Source organism: Homalodisca vitripennis, chromosome X, assembly GCF_021130785.1.
Source record: "Homalodisca vitripennis isolate AUS2020 chromosome X, UT_GWSS_2.1, whole genome shotgun sequence".
Classification (NCBI taxonomy): domain Eukaryota; kingdom Metazoa; phylum Arthropoda; class Insecta; order Hemiptera; family Cicadellidae; genus Homalodisca; species Homalodisca vitripennis.
In genome coordinates this window covers 42,757,381-42,780,659 of record NC_060215.1, presented here as the reverse complement: position 1 = coordinate 42,780,659, position 23,279 = coordinate 42,757,381, and the positions used below count along the sequence as shown (strand labels likewise).

The 23,279-nt window shown below is 32.1% G+C and overlaps 1 protein-coding gene across 1 annotated transcript in view; it reads right to left on the bottom strand.

Annotated features, from left to right (window-relative positions):
- Positions 1-20,451, bottom strand: part of LOC124368967 (membrane alanyl aminopeptidase-like) — a 71,499-nt gene extending 51,048 nt beyond the window's left edge. Inside the window, exon 1 of the mRNA XM_046826547.1 lies at positions 20,300-20,451. Coding sequence (XP_046682503.1) covers positions 20,300-20,438 — 139 coding nt within the window. The 5' untranslated portion in view covers positions 20,439-20,451. The remainder of the gene's footprint in view (positions 1-20,299) is intronic.
- Between the last annotated feature and the right edge of the window lie 2,828 nt (positions 20,452-23,279).

The window sequence follows — 23,279 nt, the reverse complement described above, 5'->3', positions numbered from 1 at the left end:
TTACTCTATTGGCTCTTTTATCAATTGTATTTAGTAACTAAACTTATTGCCAAATATTTATCAGCTACTTTAATATTCAGGTAGCGTGTTTCATATATCCAATAATATTTTCAACCATTATTATAATGGCTTCGCCCAGCACGAAACTAGGGTTGAGCTTAAGTATATACACAAATTCGGTTGTCTCAAATTGTACATAGTATAATTCCCGAAACTGCCGAGTATATGTACTATATAAATGTTTCAGACCACCCTTCTCAAACATGTAGTAGTTGAATGGCTAACTGCAGATGTTTAGTTTTAACAGTTCGCCACTAAATCTTTCCCGAAGAATTCTTAGAAAATAAGTTAAACTCTGTAAAACATAGAGTGTCCCAAAAACAAGGGTCCCACGTTCAAATCTCGAAAATTCCAAATGCTAACACACTTCATATTGTGCATCACTTTAAAAGTATTTCCATCCTAAAAATACTAAATTATCTCTAATAATTTAAAAATGGCGGTATAGAAAATAGTGCTTGTTTTAGTCTTTTTATTCCCACTCGTGTGATACGAGCCTACATCTAAATAAACTTATTTGAATACTTCTTGACACGCTTTAAAATATAGAAAAATATATTTCAAAGCGCTGTGTTTTCAAAATATTTTTAACACAGTAAATTCTACACTTTTCTGAATATAAATAATATCCCTAATCAAAACATTTTAAATTGTAAAGAGTAGGAGGTATTCCGCCACATCAAAGGCTGTATGACCAACTATCACATTTAAAGTTTATTTTCTAGTTTTTAACTATTAGCAAACTGCATCAAATAAACTGTATTTATGGGTACCGAGAGGAAGTTTAAATTATCTCTTTACAAATAGTTAGGCAATTGCGTGGCCCAAAATAAAATAAATCTGAATTTTTTAAATAAATATCGATCAAGAAATATCCTTGTATAGTAACGCCCTGTAGTTTTACTGTTTTCAACACTCACCTAATATGAAAAGCGTATTCAACACCTCTACATTCGAATTCAGAATTTTTTTTCTAAAAATGTCAATATAAATTACTATAAAGGTTACAATCACAATTGGTTAGCATAGGCCTACCTATCATATAGGAAAGGGAGTGAAGTAAACCTAGACCAGGGTAAAATTGGGCCTTGATAGCCAATAATACCGCACGGTTAAAGTGATGTTTATTAACGCAGTGAATATAAAACTTTAATGTTTTATTTGAAACTTTTTAGCCTCGTAATTGCCCAACGTGGTCTTAAACATACGGCAAAACATGGTATCATTTGGCACGTATCATGAGTATCGGACAAAAATTTATTTTGGTGTATGTTCGTATCAAAGGAGTGGTAATAAAGGACGAATAATATTTCGTGTACCTTTGGCCCGCCATTTTGAAACAATAGAGATAATGTAACATATTCTTCACCGAAATATGTAGGATGCAAACACTATTAAAATGATGCACAGCACGATAGGTGTTGGTGTTTGAGATTTTAGAGATTCGACTATGAAACACACTTTTTATAGGACACCCTGTATTTTTTGAAGAGTTTAAATTATTTTAAACAAATTCTTTGTTGTCGATTTAGTGAGGACTCTGTTTAAACTAAACAGCTGCAGTTAAACGTTTGGCCATTAGACATTTGAGACGGGTGGTCTGAAACACAAAATAAATGACCGAGCATATGCGTAAATGTTTTGATTTATGACCGTCTGGAAGCAAATTGGAATACGTGACACGCCAAAAATAAAACCACAATGAGTGTTGTTTTTTTATTGCCATTTCGTCTGTCGATGCACACGGATATAGCCTACCGGTAACATGTGACCGGTAGTTTTTTTTATATTGTTTGTTTGTCATTTCTTCTAGGAAACGGAAAATGAATTTAACTTTCGTAAGCCTGGAATTAAAAAAATAGATCTAAATGAGAGGCCAAACTTTTTCTACGCTTTAAGGGTTAGTAGACCGAATAGATTGTGTTTATGAGACGCAAGTCAAAATAAGAGAGATTTTACAATACATTCATCATGTGCAACATGAGGTACCTTAACTAGGACGACTGCATGTATCTTGAACGACAAATTACCTCATTAAACACTGTAATTGGGTCATGCAACTAGGTTTTAGGGAATAATGAAGCTGGATAATGTGCAGTGACTGACTTTTTGGACGATACTACGATCTTAAAGCTTTGCTCGATTAGTATGACACTGCATGTTTTTTATTTTTGAAAGTCAATATTAAAAATGTACGATTTCGTGAAGGTAATTATTCTACGGCTTTAAGGTGATCAGCAATGGCTGAGGGAGAGAACTGACTATTAGCAAATACAGATCGCTCAGCGGTCACCCATCCGAGAAGCAGCCACGCTTCTTGTTGCTTGACTCGGTTATATTGAAATTACAGCCGTATCCACTAAACAAGGTCATTGGCATTACTCATTACTTTTATTGATGATTACACGTGTTATTGTTTAATTAATACTACCCAGGCTAATTTGTTCACAGTTCACAAATCTTTATTCGTGAAGTGCAGTGTGACAAATCTTTACACATTTAACATAAAATTGTAATATACATAGGTTAGCTGCACATTAAATTAACAACCAAACTTGATTTATACAAATATTAGATTAAACTATTATTATTTGCCTTAACCAAAGCTTACGCTATCTGTAACCACAACCAACAATCAAAATAACTCACCAATTATATTAAATCTTGTTATTTCTATTATCATAGTTATCAAGTGTTTATGTAGTATATAATATATACAATATGAAACTAAACTAATGCCAACAACAGACTCCCAGCTCATGCCGGATCCAAGTTTCATATTTTACAACCATAATAATAAGTCTAGATAGTCACACATACATTCACAAGCTAATAATAAATACATATAGAAGTATTAATACAAATAACAACAATATAAATCTATAAATTATAACAACAAGACATTATAACAACAATAAATAAACAGGTCAAACAAAAGAACATTTCATATGAATATAATAATTCGGATAATATAAATCGAATGTAATAAATAGGAATAAATAAAGAGATATAATTATAATCTCTGATTATAATAACGATACAAATAACATTTAAGTAGATTTATAACAATTGACAAACTGTAATGAAAAGTTATATTAAATTTTATAACTTAAAAAAAAGTTAAGGCCACAGCCATCGAAGTTAAAAATCTAAATACACGACGAATATTGTTTACGCCTAACGACATGTATTATAGTATAATGTGGCTATTGAAGCTATAAACTTGCACTTTAATAGCTGATTCCAGCTATTATCCGAGTATTTTTACTCCATGATACGAATATCTTTCATTTAAATTAGGTCTACGAGCTAAGTTGAAAGTAAGAGTGAAGAAACTACCGAAGACCTTGTCTCTTATCATGTTGTAAAGCAACGTCTAAGCTTCATAGTAATTATACGATTACCTAACTGTCTGTGCTCTGAACTCCATAAACCGGATCTATTCACGAGAGCATTTACTGTGCCGCAGGCTAATTTATTTGTACTGTGGATTATTTGTCAATCACGCAGTTTATGATGAGTAAATTTACTAAATAGTCATTGTGTTTGGTAGGAGTCAGAATATAGAGTATTCATGTATAAGTTGGCTATATAAAATCTACAATAATTTAAAATACATTACTTTAAGATACGGTTCTGAAGAAGCATTACAGACCTGAAATTGCGTACACGGTTAGCTTGCAATTGGCTGTAAGATGGAGATTCTGCGTCTAGTTTTGATGAAGGTCAGTGACATTCATTCATTGATGGTGACATCACGCTTCTATCGGATCTTACTGGGAGATAAGGATCTTCCAGCTATCAGTAATTAGTCCGGGAGCCGAGAGCCAACTTGCGTTACTTTTGTGCACAGTATCGAAAGGGTTAAAAACAAATTTGAACAACTCCCAACACTTATAAAAAACCACAGAACTCACAAATAAAATTTATATTAGCTTCAGCTGATGAAATATAAAACCCGAAAATGGCCATTTTGGCCGAATAGTCCATCTTTACCTTGTTGGTTGATACTGATTTATTTGTCATTTACAAATCAGACGGTTGGTTTTTAATTTAAATTTAAAGATTGTAACCTGCAAAAAGAGTTAATATTTTGATATTCTTCTATTTTTGAGTTGAAGTCAAAAGCTGCTCAAACTAAATACTATCATCAAGAGTTTTCGGTACGAATTGCGTCGAAAAACTGCTAACACAATTCAAATATTTTAATATTTCTGCCACGCTGTGGAGAATCATCTTCGCTCAACAAATGTTGAACCAAATTTGGCCTTTTGTTCGAACTGAAATTCAGTTTTGGTCCAACATTTGACCAAAAATGGTTGCTGAAAATGGTTCTCCACATTCTCTACAGCGAGGCAGAAATATTTGAAGATTTGAATTATGTAAGCAGGTTTTACTACGCGGTTTCAACCGGATATTCTGATACTCATGATGATGGCCTCGTAAGCCTAAGAATAATGCATATCCTGTTCGGTTTACATTTTTTTTATAAACGAGCAGTGATACTGTACTAAAACTAAAAATCCAAAAATAATTACAACCAACACATTTTTTTGTTGATGAAAAAATATCTTGTCAAATAAAATCAAATATTGATTAGTTACAATGGTATATTCATTAACCACTTTCAATGCAACCCATAAGACGTCTATATTCTAAAACGACTAAATCGTGTATAAAAATACATAAAGACATGTACGTATTGTTTTTGTATAAAATACTAACATTCCAACCATTTAAGTTTTAGATATATTTTTGGTGTTGTATTTGTTAACCTAAAATGAGGTTTTTAGTTTAAGAAAATTAAGTACAGTATATTATTAGATTTGAAATATAACGTTTTGAAATCACAAATTTATCTTTTATCTATACATCTGGATATATAGTCATTGAGTTATGATTTAACGGCATTCCACAGAAAACTTAACAGTCAATATCCTGAGTAAATATTTCGGTATTAAAATAAGATGGTTCAGTTTGTCACATTTCCTACAACTTTAGGCTTTCAACATTATCATTAGGATGTTTGTGAATTTAATTCGTTTCCAGAAATGATCTCATGTTTCTCTGCTTTTGTTTTATAATGACACAGCCGCGAAGAAAAGTGCAACAATGCTAAGGAAAAGTGCATCCCAAAACCTTGACAGTTATCAAAGGCAACGTGAAGGTATCAGACCTCTACAAGATTAGTAAAGTAGAACAAATCTTCCTGAACATCAAGCTGCCAATCATTTATTGTCTTACTGGCATACGTTTGTGTAGTCATTTTGTAAAGGTATTTGTAAAGCCGTTACGTAACTCTCAAAACTCAAAAAATTTGGAAATGATATATTTAACAATCTCAAGAAGCTACATTTTTAACATTGTAATTACCTTTTTATACAATAAGAATGTTTAAAATAGTTTTTTAATTCCGCACTAATACATCATCTTAAAAAGATGAATGTTAAAATTACAAAGTAAAAAAGAAAAAACACGTAATACGGTTGTGATATAGTTGCCGAGTATATATTAGACATACAAATTTTTTGAAATCTTTTTGTTACAAAATGTCTTTTTTGCTTAAATTAAGAATGTTGAGTCACAAACTAAAAGTGTACTACGTGATTGATATAAAACATTAAACGCAACATACATGTAAGAAGTATGCATTTTAATAGTGCACGAAATTATATCAATAATTTCACAGTGATGTACCTTTGCTGATTTGCGTTGTGTGAACAGAAATACTACTCAGTTAGTTACTGTTATTCGGGCATTATCGTTCATCATATTGGTACAAACAGAAAAGAAGTGTAAATCATCGAGTGAAAACCAACTTCAATCATTGTCGTAATTTCTGTTCGATGGGATGATACTAGTTTTGAAACAAAAATATCTGAAATAATGCATAACTTGATTTTATAAAGACCTACTATAGTCTGTCGCAAAGTGAAGGATAAAAAGGCCTCTATTATATTCCTGAAATATCTCTGACAGAATTCAAAACAGTCAACACTAACGGACCAGAACAGTATCTCGCCTGATGAGTTCTGGAAACAAAGATGAATGGATTGGTTGTGAATATCCAGTCCATGATTATTTCATTGACCCATTTCGAAATGGTATAACAAAGAGACTATTCCACATTTTTTAGATCGTGGTTGTGTATGTACTGATTTTTAATAGTAATACATTGTTTTATTCATATCCCAAATAAGTAATAAATTATAATTTTAAAACCTTTTTTATATTATTAACAATAGTGTATTTTCAGTCTGCACTAAATTTTTTTATTATGAAGTTATTTAAAGTATTGTGGATATGTGTTGTTATTATACATCGTTAAAATATATTAGACTTTATATGAAAGATTTTATTAAAAAAAAACAAATTATTATATAAATATACGCTTGTTAAACTTAATTTATCTCTATTTCATCGAAAGAGGAGCTCTTCTTATTGGAAAATAATTTATTTCTATAAAAGAAAATATATAATACTCCAATAATTTCAAATTTGCCATCGTCCGGTGTAAATGGAAACACACCTAATGAAGTGATGTTGAAATGCCTCGTGAATTATTAAAGTGTTCTGTATTTTGCTTTACATCAATAATTACTCTATATTTACAATTGTTGCAACGTTCATAACTATCAACATTCACTTTGAATTATTAACTCATTATTGATAGACTTTTTAAGTTAATGTGACTAACACATGTATGAAGAAATTAATTAGAGTAGTACTGTGCATTATATTGTTAATAAATTAAGTACAGTATAGTATAAACAGTATAAGTATAAGTAGTCGTAAATAGTATAAACAGCGAAGTTTTGCAGAAAATAAAAAAATAAATCTAGAGTGTGTATTAAACGATCGTTATTAAAATAACAACCATTAATAGAATAATTAAGAAAAGTGACATCATTCTTCAACCACTTCCCAAGGAAATTTACGGAATGAGCAGTGCAGGGTTTCACAGTAAACCGTACAAACTGGTTGACGTGTACGATGACTGTACAAAAGAAGGTGAATTCCTACATCCTACAGGATGTTTGTAGCAAGTCAAAAACCACAACTGGACACGTGGCGTTGTCATCGAGCAAAGCTGCACCATTTAATATCAGGGAACAGCTCACTGATAGCCCTATTTGATAACAATTACACATCAGTGGAGAGCGAGTCATTATGAGCTATCTCGCTGGAGACGGAGCCGAGAGGAGGAAGTGGCGCTGACTCACAGGAACTGCTAATGGCTCTTGTGTTTACTCGAGGAATCTACTCTAATTGATTGATCCAAAGTTTTAGGCCTGGCTGGAGATTGACACAACAATAACAGCTTTGATACGGGTTGTCAAAGCCGTGATTATCGTCTGCAAATATTAGTTTATGGCTATATAGGCGTTTCTCAGAACTCTTCAGTTCTCGCATTGTGCCGTCGTCAATATCCAGATCACTCTTCGGTATGTGGATACAAGGAAACCTTTGTGTGAAGTGACCTGTCACAATATTACGCAGCTATTCGTGCCAAGGAGATAAACTTAATATTCACAGTTTGTGTCACTGGGATCATGAGGAATAAATACACACCAAACGGACACTTTCAATACCTCTGAATTATTCTCGGTCGCGCTTAAAGGCTATACTGATAATTTTAATTACTAATGCTATTAAATTTGTTCTGCCAAGACTACCATGAATATATTTGTCGTCAAAGACGAGAGATTCTATAATGAATGGTTAGGATTTTATGGAGAATATTTACTCTAGCATAAGTGTGGTCCGACTCAATTCATAATATATAATGATAATTGAGGTTTGATACTAAGGGGGCAGTACCAGTTGTGATAAAAGCGTTACGACTTAAACAATAACACAAAAAGAATATATATATATATATATATATATATATAAATCGATGATGAATTGTTCGAAACTTTGAGGATAATATTAATTCTAGCATAAGCGTTGTCCGACTTAAACGTTTAGACACAAAGAATATAATATCATAGCATATCCCCATAAAGAATTATTTGGAAACTCGATAAGAATATTAGGGATCGAATTAAAAGATTATACCTAAAGAATGTAATATAAAGGACCTAGAGGATGATATATCTAGCATAAGGATGGGTTGACTTGCACCAGTACATCTGAAGAATATAAAATATATGTTCTTAGTATTTATAGTAATTATTAAGCATGAGGAATCTTCTGGAGAAAATTAATAGATTTTCACAACGTACATAAGTTGTGTTTAGGTTTTACTTCGTGTAGAGGTTAATTACGTGAAATAACCCTTAAACAAATTGATAAATAATTAGGTACTAGTTAAGAGTTAATAATCAAGCTGATAATAACTTAACGAACCAATATCATAGTACCAGTAGTAACCAGTATGTGATACTTATAAGTTTTAATAATAACTAACTATATTTTAACTTATTTACCCGGGGCACTAAGTATTGTTTTAATAAAAAAAATCATTGATTTCAGATATTGGAAGATAATACTTGTAGCGGTAGCTATTACTCAGAACTACAAACACTTATTTTATAAACTGCTGTACAATAAATAGTTTTTTATGTCTATGTAATTCCCCCATTAAATGCCTACTCAAAGTGACTCATTAATAAAATTAAGGATTTTATAGATATGTTTTATACAAGTATAAATACTTTTTCAATTTAACAGGGTAGTATACATTCGTATACTACAACTCGACTTATAGGGTGTGTACGTATTTTTTTTTTTTATTTTAGGCAAAAACATTATTTCGGTTTAGTTTTTTTTGCCTTATAAGTATTCAATCGTTTTCGACGTTTTGTATAGTTTTAAAGTATATGAAAAATACTGTTTAGAAACAGTTAATGTTTGATCATAAATGGTTTGCAGTTCCAACAAAAGAATATTTTATTAATTTTGAATGTAATTATATTTGCCCTAGAGGAAACAAAATATTTAAAATGTGTTATTAAGTCTACTAAATATATAGTAACAAGTTTTCACAATTGTAGTTTTTAAGCTTAAAGAGTAATACAAACTTGTATTGTAAAAATATCGACATTTAAAACCTGAAAGCGGAGCGAAAGGACGTTTGCAGAAACACTAGTTATAAGAGATAGAAAATAACAGGAACGAATATTTGTGGTCAGTAAATGCTTTACTTATATATTATAGGCATACGCAGGCCTAATACATCATTATAACAGGTATAATGTGCCTTAGACACAGATGTAATGCAGTTAGTTTTACACCTGTTAAAAGCATCTACACTAGTTTAGTAATTCAACCACGATTAGGTTGCGCGCTTCGCTTAAAATACTTCTTTTACGCTGATTATTTTATCCATTACTTTTGTAATGGATGCATTGTGTGTGTTTTCCGTGAAACATTCGAAATATAATACCATAAAAAATGGAACAAAAATTTAGATTTATTCTTATTAAATGGTATTTTTTGGATTCCCTTGTGATGGATCGTTTTTTTTATTGGATGGAAACATGCGCAAAAGCCTCCTTCTCTACATTATAACTCTTGGTTAATAATGTTCAAATCTCCCTTAGAAGTGGATGTCAAATTATTCTTTCTTCCCTAAAATGGTGGACGGGGAGCATCTAAAAAATGTTTACGGGTTATTTTGTTCCATGCAATTCTCCCTCTTAAATCTAATTGGCATTTAACTAATAATAAATCAAGGGAACTTGATTCCTCTATTTTAATGTTATATAAGCTATTCCATCACTTTTGGAGGTATCAGACAGGCCATTTAAATGGCCATATAATATTGTTAAAATAAAACAATAATACTTTTACTGTTTTCATACTCAGGGATTATTTGAGGTTATTATTATTTTATTCCCTTTATATTAATTTTATGTATAAAATAACATTTGGAAGTTGTGATGAAACAAACCTTTACTAATGTTCAAAAGAAAGTTTATGGCAATGCTAGAGAAGTGTTTTTCAAACGTCACTTGGGGGGAGATCGTGCGTGCTTGTTAAGCTTACGTGGATAGTGTCATGGAGATTATCTAGGTTTTCAGGCTCACGCCGCGTGGAAACACTGTTAACACGATTACACTCTTGAAGCATTTTGGCGTCAATGTGGAAAGCCGTTTTCAGTCAACCGACTGGACAATAAATGGCAACGCAAAGAATCGCACCACATGGCAGGTTACTGTGGATGTGTCTACATACTAGTTCTCATACTTACATATATTGAGGAACGGTATTGTCTTTTGATACTACTTGATTGCTAAATGCAGTTTCAAAGATAGGGATTTTCGACAATGGATAAATTCAAATTAATAATGCCATTTTAATTTAATGGTTTAGGCGAAATAATCCACAACTTTCCTGAACACGAAAAGGTCTTAAACGTATGGCCTAAATCGGAAACAATAAACTGCTTAATACTAAGTAAAAGTCTTTCAAACGAAACATGCAAATAATAGAGTTGTGGGAGCAATCGACTTAACCTCACTTTGACAGCAAGGTCGAAGTGAACTAGTTATGATTCCAGGCACACTCTGCATACCTTGCGGCTGCAGAAGGCAGCACTACGCTACAGCTTATTTGCAGAGTTTTAAAACCCGATCACTCAAAAAGTGCCATCAGCTGTTGCTTCAGATTTTTCATGACTCTGTCTGACAGTAAACAGTTTCCTTACATTCGAATCATCACACACAGTCATATATATATTCTTCCAAAATTGGTAGTGTTCTGGATAAATTTAAGCACGGAAACATGAACAATTGACTATGTTTTAGGTTGAAACGAAGCAAGGTAAGATATATTATCATGTTTAAGTTATATTTATCGTTATATCATGTGCAGATATGTTTATCATATTTGTGTGTTCTGATATGCTGATATACTTATTTAGGAAACGCTTTTATCGTGTGTATTTGATTCGTAAAGTTGTTCGTGCTGGCTTTGATATTGCAAAATAAATAAGAGACACAACTACGAAGTACTAGTATGTTATAAAGTAATACTTACTGAGTGGATTCGATTCTATGGATTTTTATAGCCATTCAAGAGGACACTAAAATGCAAATATCTATTGTTAAAAAAGTATAAAAGTTTATGGTTAGTATAAATGTGTTTCTGACAATACCTTCGAGTTTTATTGTATTGAAGTTATCGACGATACTTCAAACACGTATTATAAATACGCTATAAATCTGAAGTATTACATTTAAATATAACCTACTTCAAATGTCTTTTTCCAATTTAATATTTGCAAAAACATCACACATATGTTACGCAGATTAAGCGATCATGACCAATTTGAAATAGATTTTTAATACGTTTCGTTAAAGTCTGTTGTATTAGGATTTTGTTCAGCAGCTATATTCCCTACACTATTCGATAAATCTGTTTTAGTGCTTCGGCACACAGCGTAAGCAACTGTCGGGCGCAGGCTGTAAAGTCCTACTATGACACAATAGACCTTTGTTACGTCAGGGAACTGACCTTCCAGAGGTCAATGTCTCCTTTACCTCGACCTCGACCTGGTTATAACACGACAGTGTTATTGTTTATCAGCTGATGCCGCACTGGTAAACATGAGAGTCATAGCATCATACGTGAAATTTCATATTTTGATGATATCGACCCAGGATGTGAACTGAATTCAGATCTAAGAGAACCCGTGTTTGTTCTTTCTTGCACCATATTGCATTTCAGTGTATCGCAAAAGTTGTGATTAACTGATTACGTATAATTTTATGGCGCTTGAACTAAGTGACTTCGTGTTTCTAACTTTTCCTGTTTTGTCGGGTCATATATACTAATTAAAATAGCAATGTAGTTGTAATGTGCGTCTCATCGACCTGAACATCGATTACTACCATTTGCCATTACATAATAAAGAACACAACATCATGTTCATGGTGGCCTCTAATCAATGCAGTATTCAGTGAAACAATAAGAGAAGCAGTGACATAGGAAAATGCCCTTCTCAGAAATTTTGAAATAATGAACAAATAATAAAGGGTTTCACTCACAACAATACAAGAAAAGTTACTAAAATGGTTTTCAAGTAAGGCATACTGTCATAGTAGACTCATAGAACTTATTTCTAAAGTCTATTTTCTAAAATGTGCTGTGACCACCGTAGTTGTTCTTGTGCTTTAGTGTTCTGTGAAATAGATAAGAACGTTTAGAATATATAATGTACATGTTCTATGTGTCGATTCTCCATATCCCGTGGCGAGAATCAGGTATACATCGCACACAGCACGCCTCGTCAAACCATAGTACACTCTTGTTTCACAGTAATATACAGAGTGTTTAGAAAAAGGTGTCACAAACTTCGGCGAGAGATAGTACTCATAATTTCAAATAAAAAAAGACATATTAAAATAGGTCGAGAAATGTGTCGCTAGACGCTATTTTGTATGCAAAATTATTATCTCTAGACCTAGTAAAGCTACATATACAAACTTTCCACATATGTATGAGAAATAAGAAAAAAACTAAAAAAACCATTGTTTTTTTATTATGTCATTAAGTGTGTTAATATTAAATCATCATTATGTGATTTGCTTTAAAATTAACACAATTACGCATGTTGAAAATTTTAAAATAAAATAAAAAAACCCTAGTAATTAATATTTATTAGTCAAGAAAAGTATCGTTTAGTTGCTACTAGCCATTTTGTATTTTTATAAAAAAATAATGACTCTATAACTAATAAAGCTACACACTTGGCACATAGCTGTAATAAATAAGAGGAAAATGTAAAAAATATGGTGTGATTTGCTTTAATATTAAAAGAATGGAGCCTTTAAAAGTGGTTTTAAGTCAAATAACAAAGTATTGTTATAAAGAATTAAAAGATACAAACTAGTTTGTAATTTTTATGACAGTTCCAACGTTTCAAAGAAATATATCGACGCATAAGCGACTACGACCACATTAAGCCGCGAGCGCCATTTTTGTCAGTAGAAAGGTATGAGCTGTTTTTACATGCTTGTTGCTCTTGGGTTGTGCAAGCATACCTTTAATACGGTCGTACACGCTTATGCGTTCACGGATTTCGTGACTCTCTTTTCTGGACACTCTGAATATATTAATATCTTTAGTTTATATACCAGGAGAAGCAATAGAAACTGTCTATGGAGAACGTCTCTTGGACTGTTTCTGGAAGTTGAAATTTAGATTTTTGCGAGTTTTTCTGACGAATGAGGGTACTCCAAACTTGACCAAAATACGCAGAACAGTATTTAGAACAAAAGCCGAATTGGTTCACAAACGGTAGGTAGTTTAGGAAATGGAAGCTGCGGTGCTGGTTATGAACATTTCTAGTTCGTCTTAATAATAAGTTACTCCTCATCTATAATGTCTGAAGTACCCGATATACTTATATCCGGCGCGCTGTATGAAAGGCAGATAAGAGCGTCTCACTACTTACGCACCATGTGTTTGTGAACTGCTCTCTTCTCTCTATCTTTCCCTTTCTCTCTGACTCAAAACCAATGGCGGGAATCTTAGACAATGAAGGTTGGATAATGGCTATCACCCTCAACCGAAGCTGCTGAAAACAGACAGCCTTCAAGTCACGGATGAGCCGGCAAACCGACCGCAACGGCCGACACGGTCCCAAGGCTATCATAGTACCCATCTCAGCTGATCAGGTACCGGTATGTTCCAACACCATTTTACCCACTATTAATACTTTTTGTCAGTTTAAGAACAATAATATAGTTAAAGAAGATTAAGATATTAAGAAAATGAATACTCAAATATATCCAACTATTTATTCTTTTGTTTTATTTTCCCGCAATTTTCACCCAGAGCGCCATTACTCCTGTTCTGGCAATTGACTTACTGTGCACCTTCATCACAGGAAGAAGGTTATCACCACGTTCCATCTCAAGTATTTTGAAACCTTTGGACCTGCAGATTTTATCTCGTTAATTCTATCTTGCCAAACAGTCGAACAACTCTAAATATACCATGGTTCGTCCTTTTCACACATTTCCTACGTAAGTATTCTTATATTCAATTCCGATCTTTTATAGTTGTCATGGAACACCTAATTGCCAATAAAAAACTATTATTTGTAATAACATTGTGTCGCCTATATCCGCATTCATCTTGAAAATTCCCAAGATTGCAAACATTTGTGTTGATGACTTAGGTTGGTATCTTCTCCGTATTAAGTAATTACCACAAGTGCTGACGTAGTTACGTCAGCAAGCCGTAACTGTAAACCCATATCTCAGCGTTAACAATTTATAATAAACAATAAAACCCATATTTATAATTCATAATTAAAATTATTTGAATTTTAATATAACAAATTGAAAAGTTCTTCACTATTTCATGAATATGAATGCAAAATGTTCCTTAATTTTACAGTTAAGCCGAATCGATCAAGGGTATTCCGACTGTTAATATGTAACAATGGTATGTATTGTGTTGTTCTTGAATGGAATTATTACTTATGTTACAAAAATTGTTATTTAAAACATTTTCTTCTGCCTATCTTTCAACTAAATGAATAACTGGGGCTTGGGCTTATCGTATCAGATAACACTCGACCCAGAGGCTTTATATAAATCTTAACACTAGCTCTAACACACTGACATTAATCTTATAAATGGCCACTCTGGAAATCTTAAGAGGTTTTGACAACCAAAACATGTTTAAAAAATAAAATTACTGTCACCAACTCGTTCTTAAATAAATTGATTATAACCAGAAGTATTACACACAAACAATAACTAGTACACACAAACTTTACAGTACAAACTTTATTAGTTTGTAATTTTTACACACACTTTGCTTAATGTTAATTTACTTAAATGTTTAATTTATACTTTTAAAAATTATTTTTTATTTGAACATTATTTTTATCTTGATGATATTAATTAAGCAAGGTACTTCAAATATGAAGTAAGGTTACGCTGGATAGCTGCTAGGTAAGTAAGCCAGGCAGACCTCTTTTGTGGTATAGGTGTTTTTGAGGTTGAAAGGATACAAATAATTGAACGTATTCGTTGCCGACGTTTCTTGGATCTTTTCAGACAGACGTGGACTCCAGATTTCAGGAGTCAAGTCTGTGACATAGACAGATTTTCGTGAAGTAGAGCGAACTCTACATCCGCATTAATCAATCAACTATCATCTGTTTATTCAACTTTACTAAGTTTATACTATTCTATTTTTACCGGTAAGCCGCCTCCCAAAGAGATGAGGGTAACAATGCGATATGATTACAAAAGCTAATAATAATTAGAATACTGAGGTTGCAACTGTAATAACAATGACGATACTCATGTTACTAATGTGACAATAGTAACATTCACTATTACAACAGGTAATAATAGTGACGATACTCATTTTACATATGCGATAATATTTATATTCCCTGATTACAAAATGTTATAACAATCAGTTTGTAACCGTTAGTAACAGTAAATATACTGGTGTGATAACGGCAAAAATATTCAAATTAAACCAAGCAATAACTGCTAGAATACTCATGTTTATGGTTATGCGCATTGGCTCAGGATTCAACACTTAAAGCAGAAGGCAAACCCTTATTGCTAATGTATTACAGTAAATATCATACGTATAAAATATGTCTATGCCCAAAACGATGTTGAGATTGTTTAATAGATTAGAATCAGTCGGAAACAACCATTATATTTTTAAATGCTTAATAGAGTAAAAATTACTACCTAACACAATAGAGATAAGATTACTGAGTGTCGGTGGCTAAATGTTGTTGTTATAGTATATTCATACTAGTAATTGGTAGTATATCGTTAACGATGGGCGAACTACCGGTGGCAGTTTCAGCCTCTGAGTCGGATGGGGCGACCCGTGTTTACAATCTAATGACACATTCAGCGTAGGCCTGGTTTATCTGACATCTAAATGGGACACTCACTATTTTACGACCTGAGTCATTCTGTGTATGTGTGTAGTATATGATTGTTGTATTGTGACACACAAACAATAAATCGGTCTAGCCGCACACCAAATTCCACATGACTTACGATGCTTCTTTTGTGTTGTTTTCTGAAGTTCTAATTAAACACAAAGGATCGCATTATTTGTTGATACGCCATAAAAATATGTTGTACACAGTTTCGGGTCAGCGTTTCGTGGACGTTTCTTGGAACTGCGCTCTGAGCCCTGCACCCCAAACCAGGCAACATATGATTGACTTTTCGCCCATATCGCGATGTGGACAAATCAGTCCAACCCCATAAGTTGTAAAATAGATTTTCAGTTGGATTAATTTGAAAACATTAATCATAGCACTGAAACCTTCACGACGATAAAAAACGTAAAATGATTTTATGCACCCTAAAAGAATTGTTTTCATTTAACTGAACATTAACATTGTCCAATCTTGGTATTAGACCCACAGTAAAATGGCTGAAGATAAGAGCACTGTTTGCATATGAAACGTGTGAAAAGAGTATCTTTTTCATCCACAAGAAAATAATTCCCTTTAGAATTATTTTATTTAAACCATCTTATTTTCTTATCCCGAATTTAATTAAATTGTCCTGAGCCATATATTATTAAATAGATGTCATTCACTTCCTAAACATATATCTTCAGCTAACCTGTTTGAGAGATTTCCGAGAGTTACTTTTTTGACTTTTTCCTGTCATTTTGTAAGTTATCTAAAGGCAAGTGGCTAAAATTAATAAATTAACTCATAGCACCACCTTATAATCCTCCGACACACTTGCCACAATAACCGTACATTTTACCCTTGATTTTGAAGCTTCACTTTTGTGTTTTAAGTGATATTCATTGTATAAAAATCAATATTTCAGGAAAAAAGTTCCTGTAAACTGGCTATAAACATACTATTGTACTCTACTTTATTTTCATACAAAATTAAAGTGCTCTTAAACTTATAACCAATTATACACAAGTTAGAACTATACATTCAGTATTTCACGTGGTAGAGAGTTTTCTGCTACTTGCTTAAAAAGGTTTTCTTCAATTGCACACCAAAGGCTACACTATTTTCCTCATTTCGACAACGGTGACGCAGCGTCTAATGATATAAGTTGGTGTTGGTGGAGGAAATTGTGGGCCTACATCATTCATAAAATTACTATGTGCTTTGGGTGAGATAAGAGACCCCATTATTCCGTGATATAAACAGGATTATTCCGTACTAAATAAGCTCCTGACACTAATACACATAGTACTTAATTCCAAATATGCTAAATATTTTACTCAAAAGTTTAGATTTCTTTCCGGCCAGAGTACACTGACTAACAGTTTCGGCTGATTATTGGATGGTATCCCCTGTTTTACTTCTCAAATATTTACAGTTACACCGCTTCGACTAGGAACTTTTGAAACCTTCGAAAACCGCTCTCCAGTAGCGGGTTCATTTAAGACGCACTTTTACGAACTTATGGTCTCTGAGAAGTAGTGGCCTGTGACATTTATTTGTGTTTATTTTTTATATAGATTGGTTATTGTGTATGTTAATATGTATATGTTTCTCTCTTAACTTATTTTATGAAATAAGTAAGTTAGATTTTAAATTTGTAAAATATGACCAACAAGGTATTGTTTAAAATACCTCAAAATTTTGATCGAATTAGAAATTCACATTTTCTGTGTTTTTGTTTAATGTTGTTGAATTTTATATTTTACTGTTATTGAGTTGTAGTTCTTGGCGTTTAGCTATTTTGAGCTTATCCAACTTCAATGATTGCCTGTGAATATTGTTATGTAAAATTACTAATAGTTTTAGTATTGAAAAATTTATATTGGTGGAATAATTGATTAAACAGAGCTTTATTGGAGCCGAATTTAAGAACTGAAGTTCTCTATTCCATTTAACCTCGCATCTTATTGGTTACACAATTCTATTAAAACGTTGCCTTATTTAATTTTTCTTAATTTGTTTTTACGTAGTTCTTGTGTCTTCACAAATCTAAATAAATCTACTACTTATTTATTATTGCAGACGTTCTTAGATTTAGTGGTCGCCTAAAAATCGAGCGGGGTCCTAACTTTTGTATAGGGTTATTATATCTCCTGATTTCCCTGAATATTACCGCATTTTTGGGCTAAGAAATAGCTGCGAGGATTTCCCGTAAAATATAAAAACCCACCTATTATTTATTTTAATCTTTATCGAAAAATGCGTTATACAAGGGAATGTTTGTGTTTAAATTGTAATAAAGAACGAAAGTTGTTTTATATTTGTAACTTTATTATATCATATGATTCGAAAGCTAAACACACTCTCCCTTTGCTCTTAGTATTTCATTATAGCTCTGATGCTCTGTTTCTGCCGGACACTTCGTTAGCTTGTACTTGTATTAAATTATAATATATCAATCGCTGAGGTACGAAGATTTACGACGTTCCCGCCGAAGTTACATGTGAGAATCAAACGGAATCGAGGACCAAAGGAACTGAACTGTGACGTGCGATATGACATTTGTTCTGTAATCTATATGGTAAAAGACGTCAATTATTTAGCTTAAGATATAGCATTTAAAGTTTAGTGTCTAATAGTTGCTTCTGTGATAAGAGACGGAGAAATAGGCCAAAGTAAGAAGTGAAGAAAGAATACAGCTGTCTTTATACATTAGATCTTGCGGAAAGATTTCCTCATTTACGTCTGTGGAGAGGGTAATTTCTCTTGTCTGGTAGATGGAACAACAAAGGAATATTACTAGCAGTAAAGTCAATTGAAAGCATTTAATGTTTCCAATCGTCAAACTATATTACTTTCAAGAGCTCTACAAAAATGTTTTGCCAAATAAAGATTTCTTGAAAATGATAAGGGCTTTAAACAAGTACACTCGATACTGTATTGATCATCTCCTGGCTCTATTAATGTATCGATCCTTTGAGCGAGTAGTGTTTCCTTTAGAGTGAAAATAATAAAGTAAAATAAGTTAAGTATTCTTAAATAAGTTGAACATATAATTAATAACCAATAATAAAAATGGTAATGTTGGCAGATACCATAATTTGTTACTAAAGGTTTATATCATAAACTAATTTTACTACTACGAAAATATTAAATATTAGCTACTACCTGATAAGCCTTAATTTGGAATTCAATATAGTATTTATAAACTTGTTATTTACAATCATATTGAGTTAATTAGCAAATAGTCTTGGTTAACAATGTGGTTGTTTTTGAGTTTGCATACAATGAGAAATATTTGTAGAAAAGGCTCATATATTTTGAAATTAGTCTCTGCAGTTTATTGAATTAAAACTATAAAAATATATTGTTTTATTAATTTTAATTTTTACTTTGTTGTATAGTTCTTGACGGATGTATAATATGCAAGATATAACATTAAGTAATAAAGTAAATTCCTACAACAAGCTAATTAATATATGCATAGTATCAGCAAATTATTTCATTCTGTAATTGAATTTCATTATAAATACATAAAAAAACATTTCAAAACTTAATTTCCAAAATGCTTAAGGAAGATCACATTTTTCCAACATTACCATATGGCAACCCGACCTTTGTATAAAACGCATACAAATCTTCGAATATTGCTGCGGATTCCGATAACCACCTGTAAGATGTTCGTTATCTATTCAGTTACCACAATCAGCTGATAGAAATAAACTACCAGAAGAATCTACAAAACACAGTTATTATTGTTTCTAGCTTTGTCCTGTGACTGCTAAAGTAGATTAATTTTGAGATCAGAAAGCAAGTAATAATTAGTAATTAGGAAACTATATCAAGAGCAAGTGCCAATTGCTAAATTAAAAATTAAAAAAAATTAGACACATGTTTGATGGTGATTAAAAGTACTGAATAGTAGGTGAAATCCAAGTCAACCTTACAAATGCCCGGAATATGCAGTGTCACAGTTTTATCTATTTATGCTATAGACCATAAAGACTGTTACGAAGTCTCGCCAAAGTATAATATTAACCATGCCAAAATCAAAAGCTTTTTTTATTTTTTTTGCCATCATAGTGTCGAGGATTTGAACCAAATTGTAACATCTAATGGTTGTTTGTTAATGAATTCGGAAATACCTCTAAATTAAGTAAATTCTTCAAAGTTCTTTTTAAGATAAAGATTTGTTGATTTTCACGTAAAATGAAGAAATGAATGCTCCAGTGGTGCTTTTAGTAGATATATATGTGAAAATATTGATTTAGTTATGTTGGAAGATTATTTATAAAGATATTAATTAAAAGTTCAATAAAACTGAAGACATTACGAATACGTTTTACAATAAAATAAATATGTGCCTACCATTGAAAGTAGACGTTGTAGCTAAATCAGGAACATAGATGTCGAGATGGTAGGCCACAGGTTTGGAGTGGCCGGGAAGGGTTTGGGTTCGCACCAACGCCGGGAGCGCCAAGAGCAGGAGCACCGCAGAGGTCCGCATGGTAGCACAGCTAGCCGCTTACTGACTCACTGTCGCCTTTGTCTCCACCAGTTAAGGTGGGGGTGAACGAGCGTGTTTACGCTGATAATGAGTTATCAAGATGTGACAGTTGATTTCTATCGGTAGGAACCGTTATACTGCTATACCAGTAACAGAAGGACAAAGAATGTCTTATGTACAATCAGCAGCCAATATCTTTAGTATTCCCAATTTGAAAGTTTTTCTAAAACTCTTTGTTAAGAAATTTATGCACAACTTACCTACCTTTGTACCTAAACGCATTCTTGTGATGCTTCCACTACATTCGTAAAGCGTGTTGCTAAGGTAGTAAATATTAATAACAGTTTACTGAAACCAAAACTTAAGATATCACATATGAAGTGGATTACTAATTGTTATTAGTTTTTTAAAATCCTAAAAAGTAATATATATATATATATATATATATATATATATATATATATATATATATGAGTAATACATCATTATACTAATGAGTCATATCATTAATAACATTCCCACCTTTTGTTCCATCGTTGGCATAATGATGTATGTAAATCCAATTACAATTTGAATTACACGGTAACTGGAACGGATAGTTTATTGTTTTATTATTACTGTCAAGAATTAAAACAACCATTTAGTTTATATATAATGCGTCATTTACATTTGTATCGCATTACATTTGTAACAGAAACACAATACTGTTAAGGACATTTGATAATTATTTGTTCTAACTGTATGTTATTAAAATAACAAACATGCAGGGTCAACAATTTAGTTTTTGAATACTAATAATGATCTCATAGAAATCATATTTTTTTATTCCTATAAGACGTGATTAATTATAATTTACTAATGAAACTTAAACTTTATAGTAACACTGCATTAACTTAAAATGAAAGCCAACTTTAAACTTACAAGTTGAATATGGTTCGGATAAAACCTTTTTACTATATATAGTAACTTATATTTACGTTATTGCAGTTTATAAAAAGTGTTATAAATTGTATTGTGGGCTAATACCTAAATTCTAGGTAGGCCAAGTAAGTAAAAGAATTAGGATTAGTTAAATATTGTACACCTAAAATGTCTTATTTACAATACGTCATTCTTTATTTTAGCATTAAGCTAAACAAAAAAACTAAAATCCAACATTTTAAATAAACACCAAACAGCTCTTAAACTAATAATACAAATATAAAATCTGTACCAAGTAACTAATGGTATAAATTAAGAAAAATGTTTTATCCAACGTTTTTTTCAAAATCACAAATCGTATTTTTTATTATTTTCTATTATCACTTTATTTTTTATTTTGAATCGCTTATTGGTGATATCGTTTAGTAAAGCAATTTAATATATTGATACACTATATAGATATGTTACTTTAACTTTTATGACATTACTTATCAAAAATAAAAATTAATCGCTATATGTGTTGATTAGCGCTTGTGAACATCTCGAGAACAGCTGGACCAATCTCGTCATTTCTTTTTTAATATATCCGTTAAAGCCTAAGGAGGGTTTTTATGAAGAGAAAAATATGAATCGTTTCCCGGAATATTTAATAATTTGAGGAAATAATTATAATATTTACGGCATGTTATTTTGGATAACTGACCCTAAACAGCTATTGGCACTTTCAGCTGAAGTTGCAGAGAGGCAGAATCTTTTGTTTGAATTTGAAATTTTAGAAAATATAAAATAATTATACAGTGCTTGATCAATTGTGTAATGCAGATATATAATTGCAGAATAATAGACGGTTTCTATATAATTTTTACTTTAGATTGCATAAGTGACTATTATAAAACCCACCTTAATGAACAAAGCTGTGAGTGTTTGCATATCAAAACTGGCTGGCTTTCTTGATATTGTATATGGCATTTTAACTGTAGTTAAAGTAAAAACATAGGGGTGGCATATTCTTCCTCTTATTCCAGAGGCAAAACACAAGCGATGAAAGGAGCAGTCTTCTTAAGCTTAGAAATGCACATATTTTCTTATAGCTCCAGAAACATCGTACACCAGAAATTGACGCTTTTTAATCTAAGTTGGATTACAATTGGATTACCAATACAAACCCAACTGTGAACCGTAAATAAATTAGACCGGAAGTGAATTAGAAAGGACAGAACTGACACTTTGTTACCGCAGTAACCTTTCAGTCATATGTATATATATATTCTTCATCGGTACAAAGAAGCAAATTATAGCTCTGGCACTTAAGATAGGGGTTTTGAGTTCTACGTGTGTTGGTGTATTTATATTTTTTTTTTGTCAGGACAAGAAGGAAAACTCAAGTTATTCCATTGCATATATCTTAAACCGCAAGTAGACTACAAGGGCCAGAAGTAGACGTATATTGAACTAAGTAAATTTTGAAAACCAAAATTGTATGTATTTTGTATATTAGTGCACAAGGCAAAATTTACCTGTAGCACAGAAAATACATTATAGTGACTGTACACTTTAAAGGCAGGGACATATATTAGTAGGCCCCGTTCGTGAATTAAAAGGCCGTTAACGTAGGGTTTCTCAGTCATACATAGGGACATATATTTTCTTCATCGGACAACAAGGCAAAGTCCACATATGACATTAAAAATTTCTTAGACCGGAAGTAAATTACAGGTGCCGAAAGTTGACGGTTTTAGACCACAGTAGGTTCCCGAGACATTTATATGTATACATTTTCTTGAACAGGGCATTAGTACCAGAAATTGTAATTGGTTCGGACCAGTAAACATTGTAATCATCGTTTGAATTTCATAATCATGGACACTAAAATGAGTAATTACCTGTTATATGCATACTTCTGTTTAAACATTATCATAG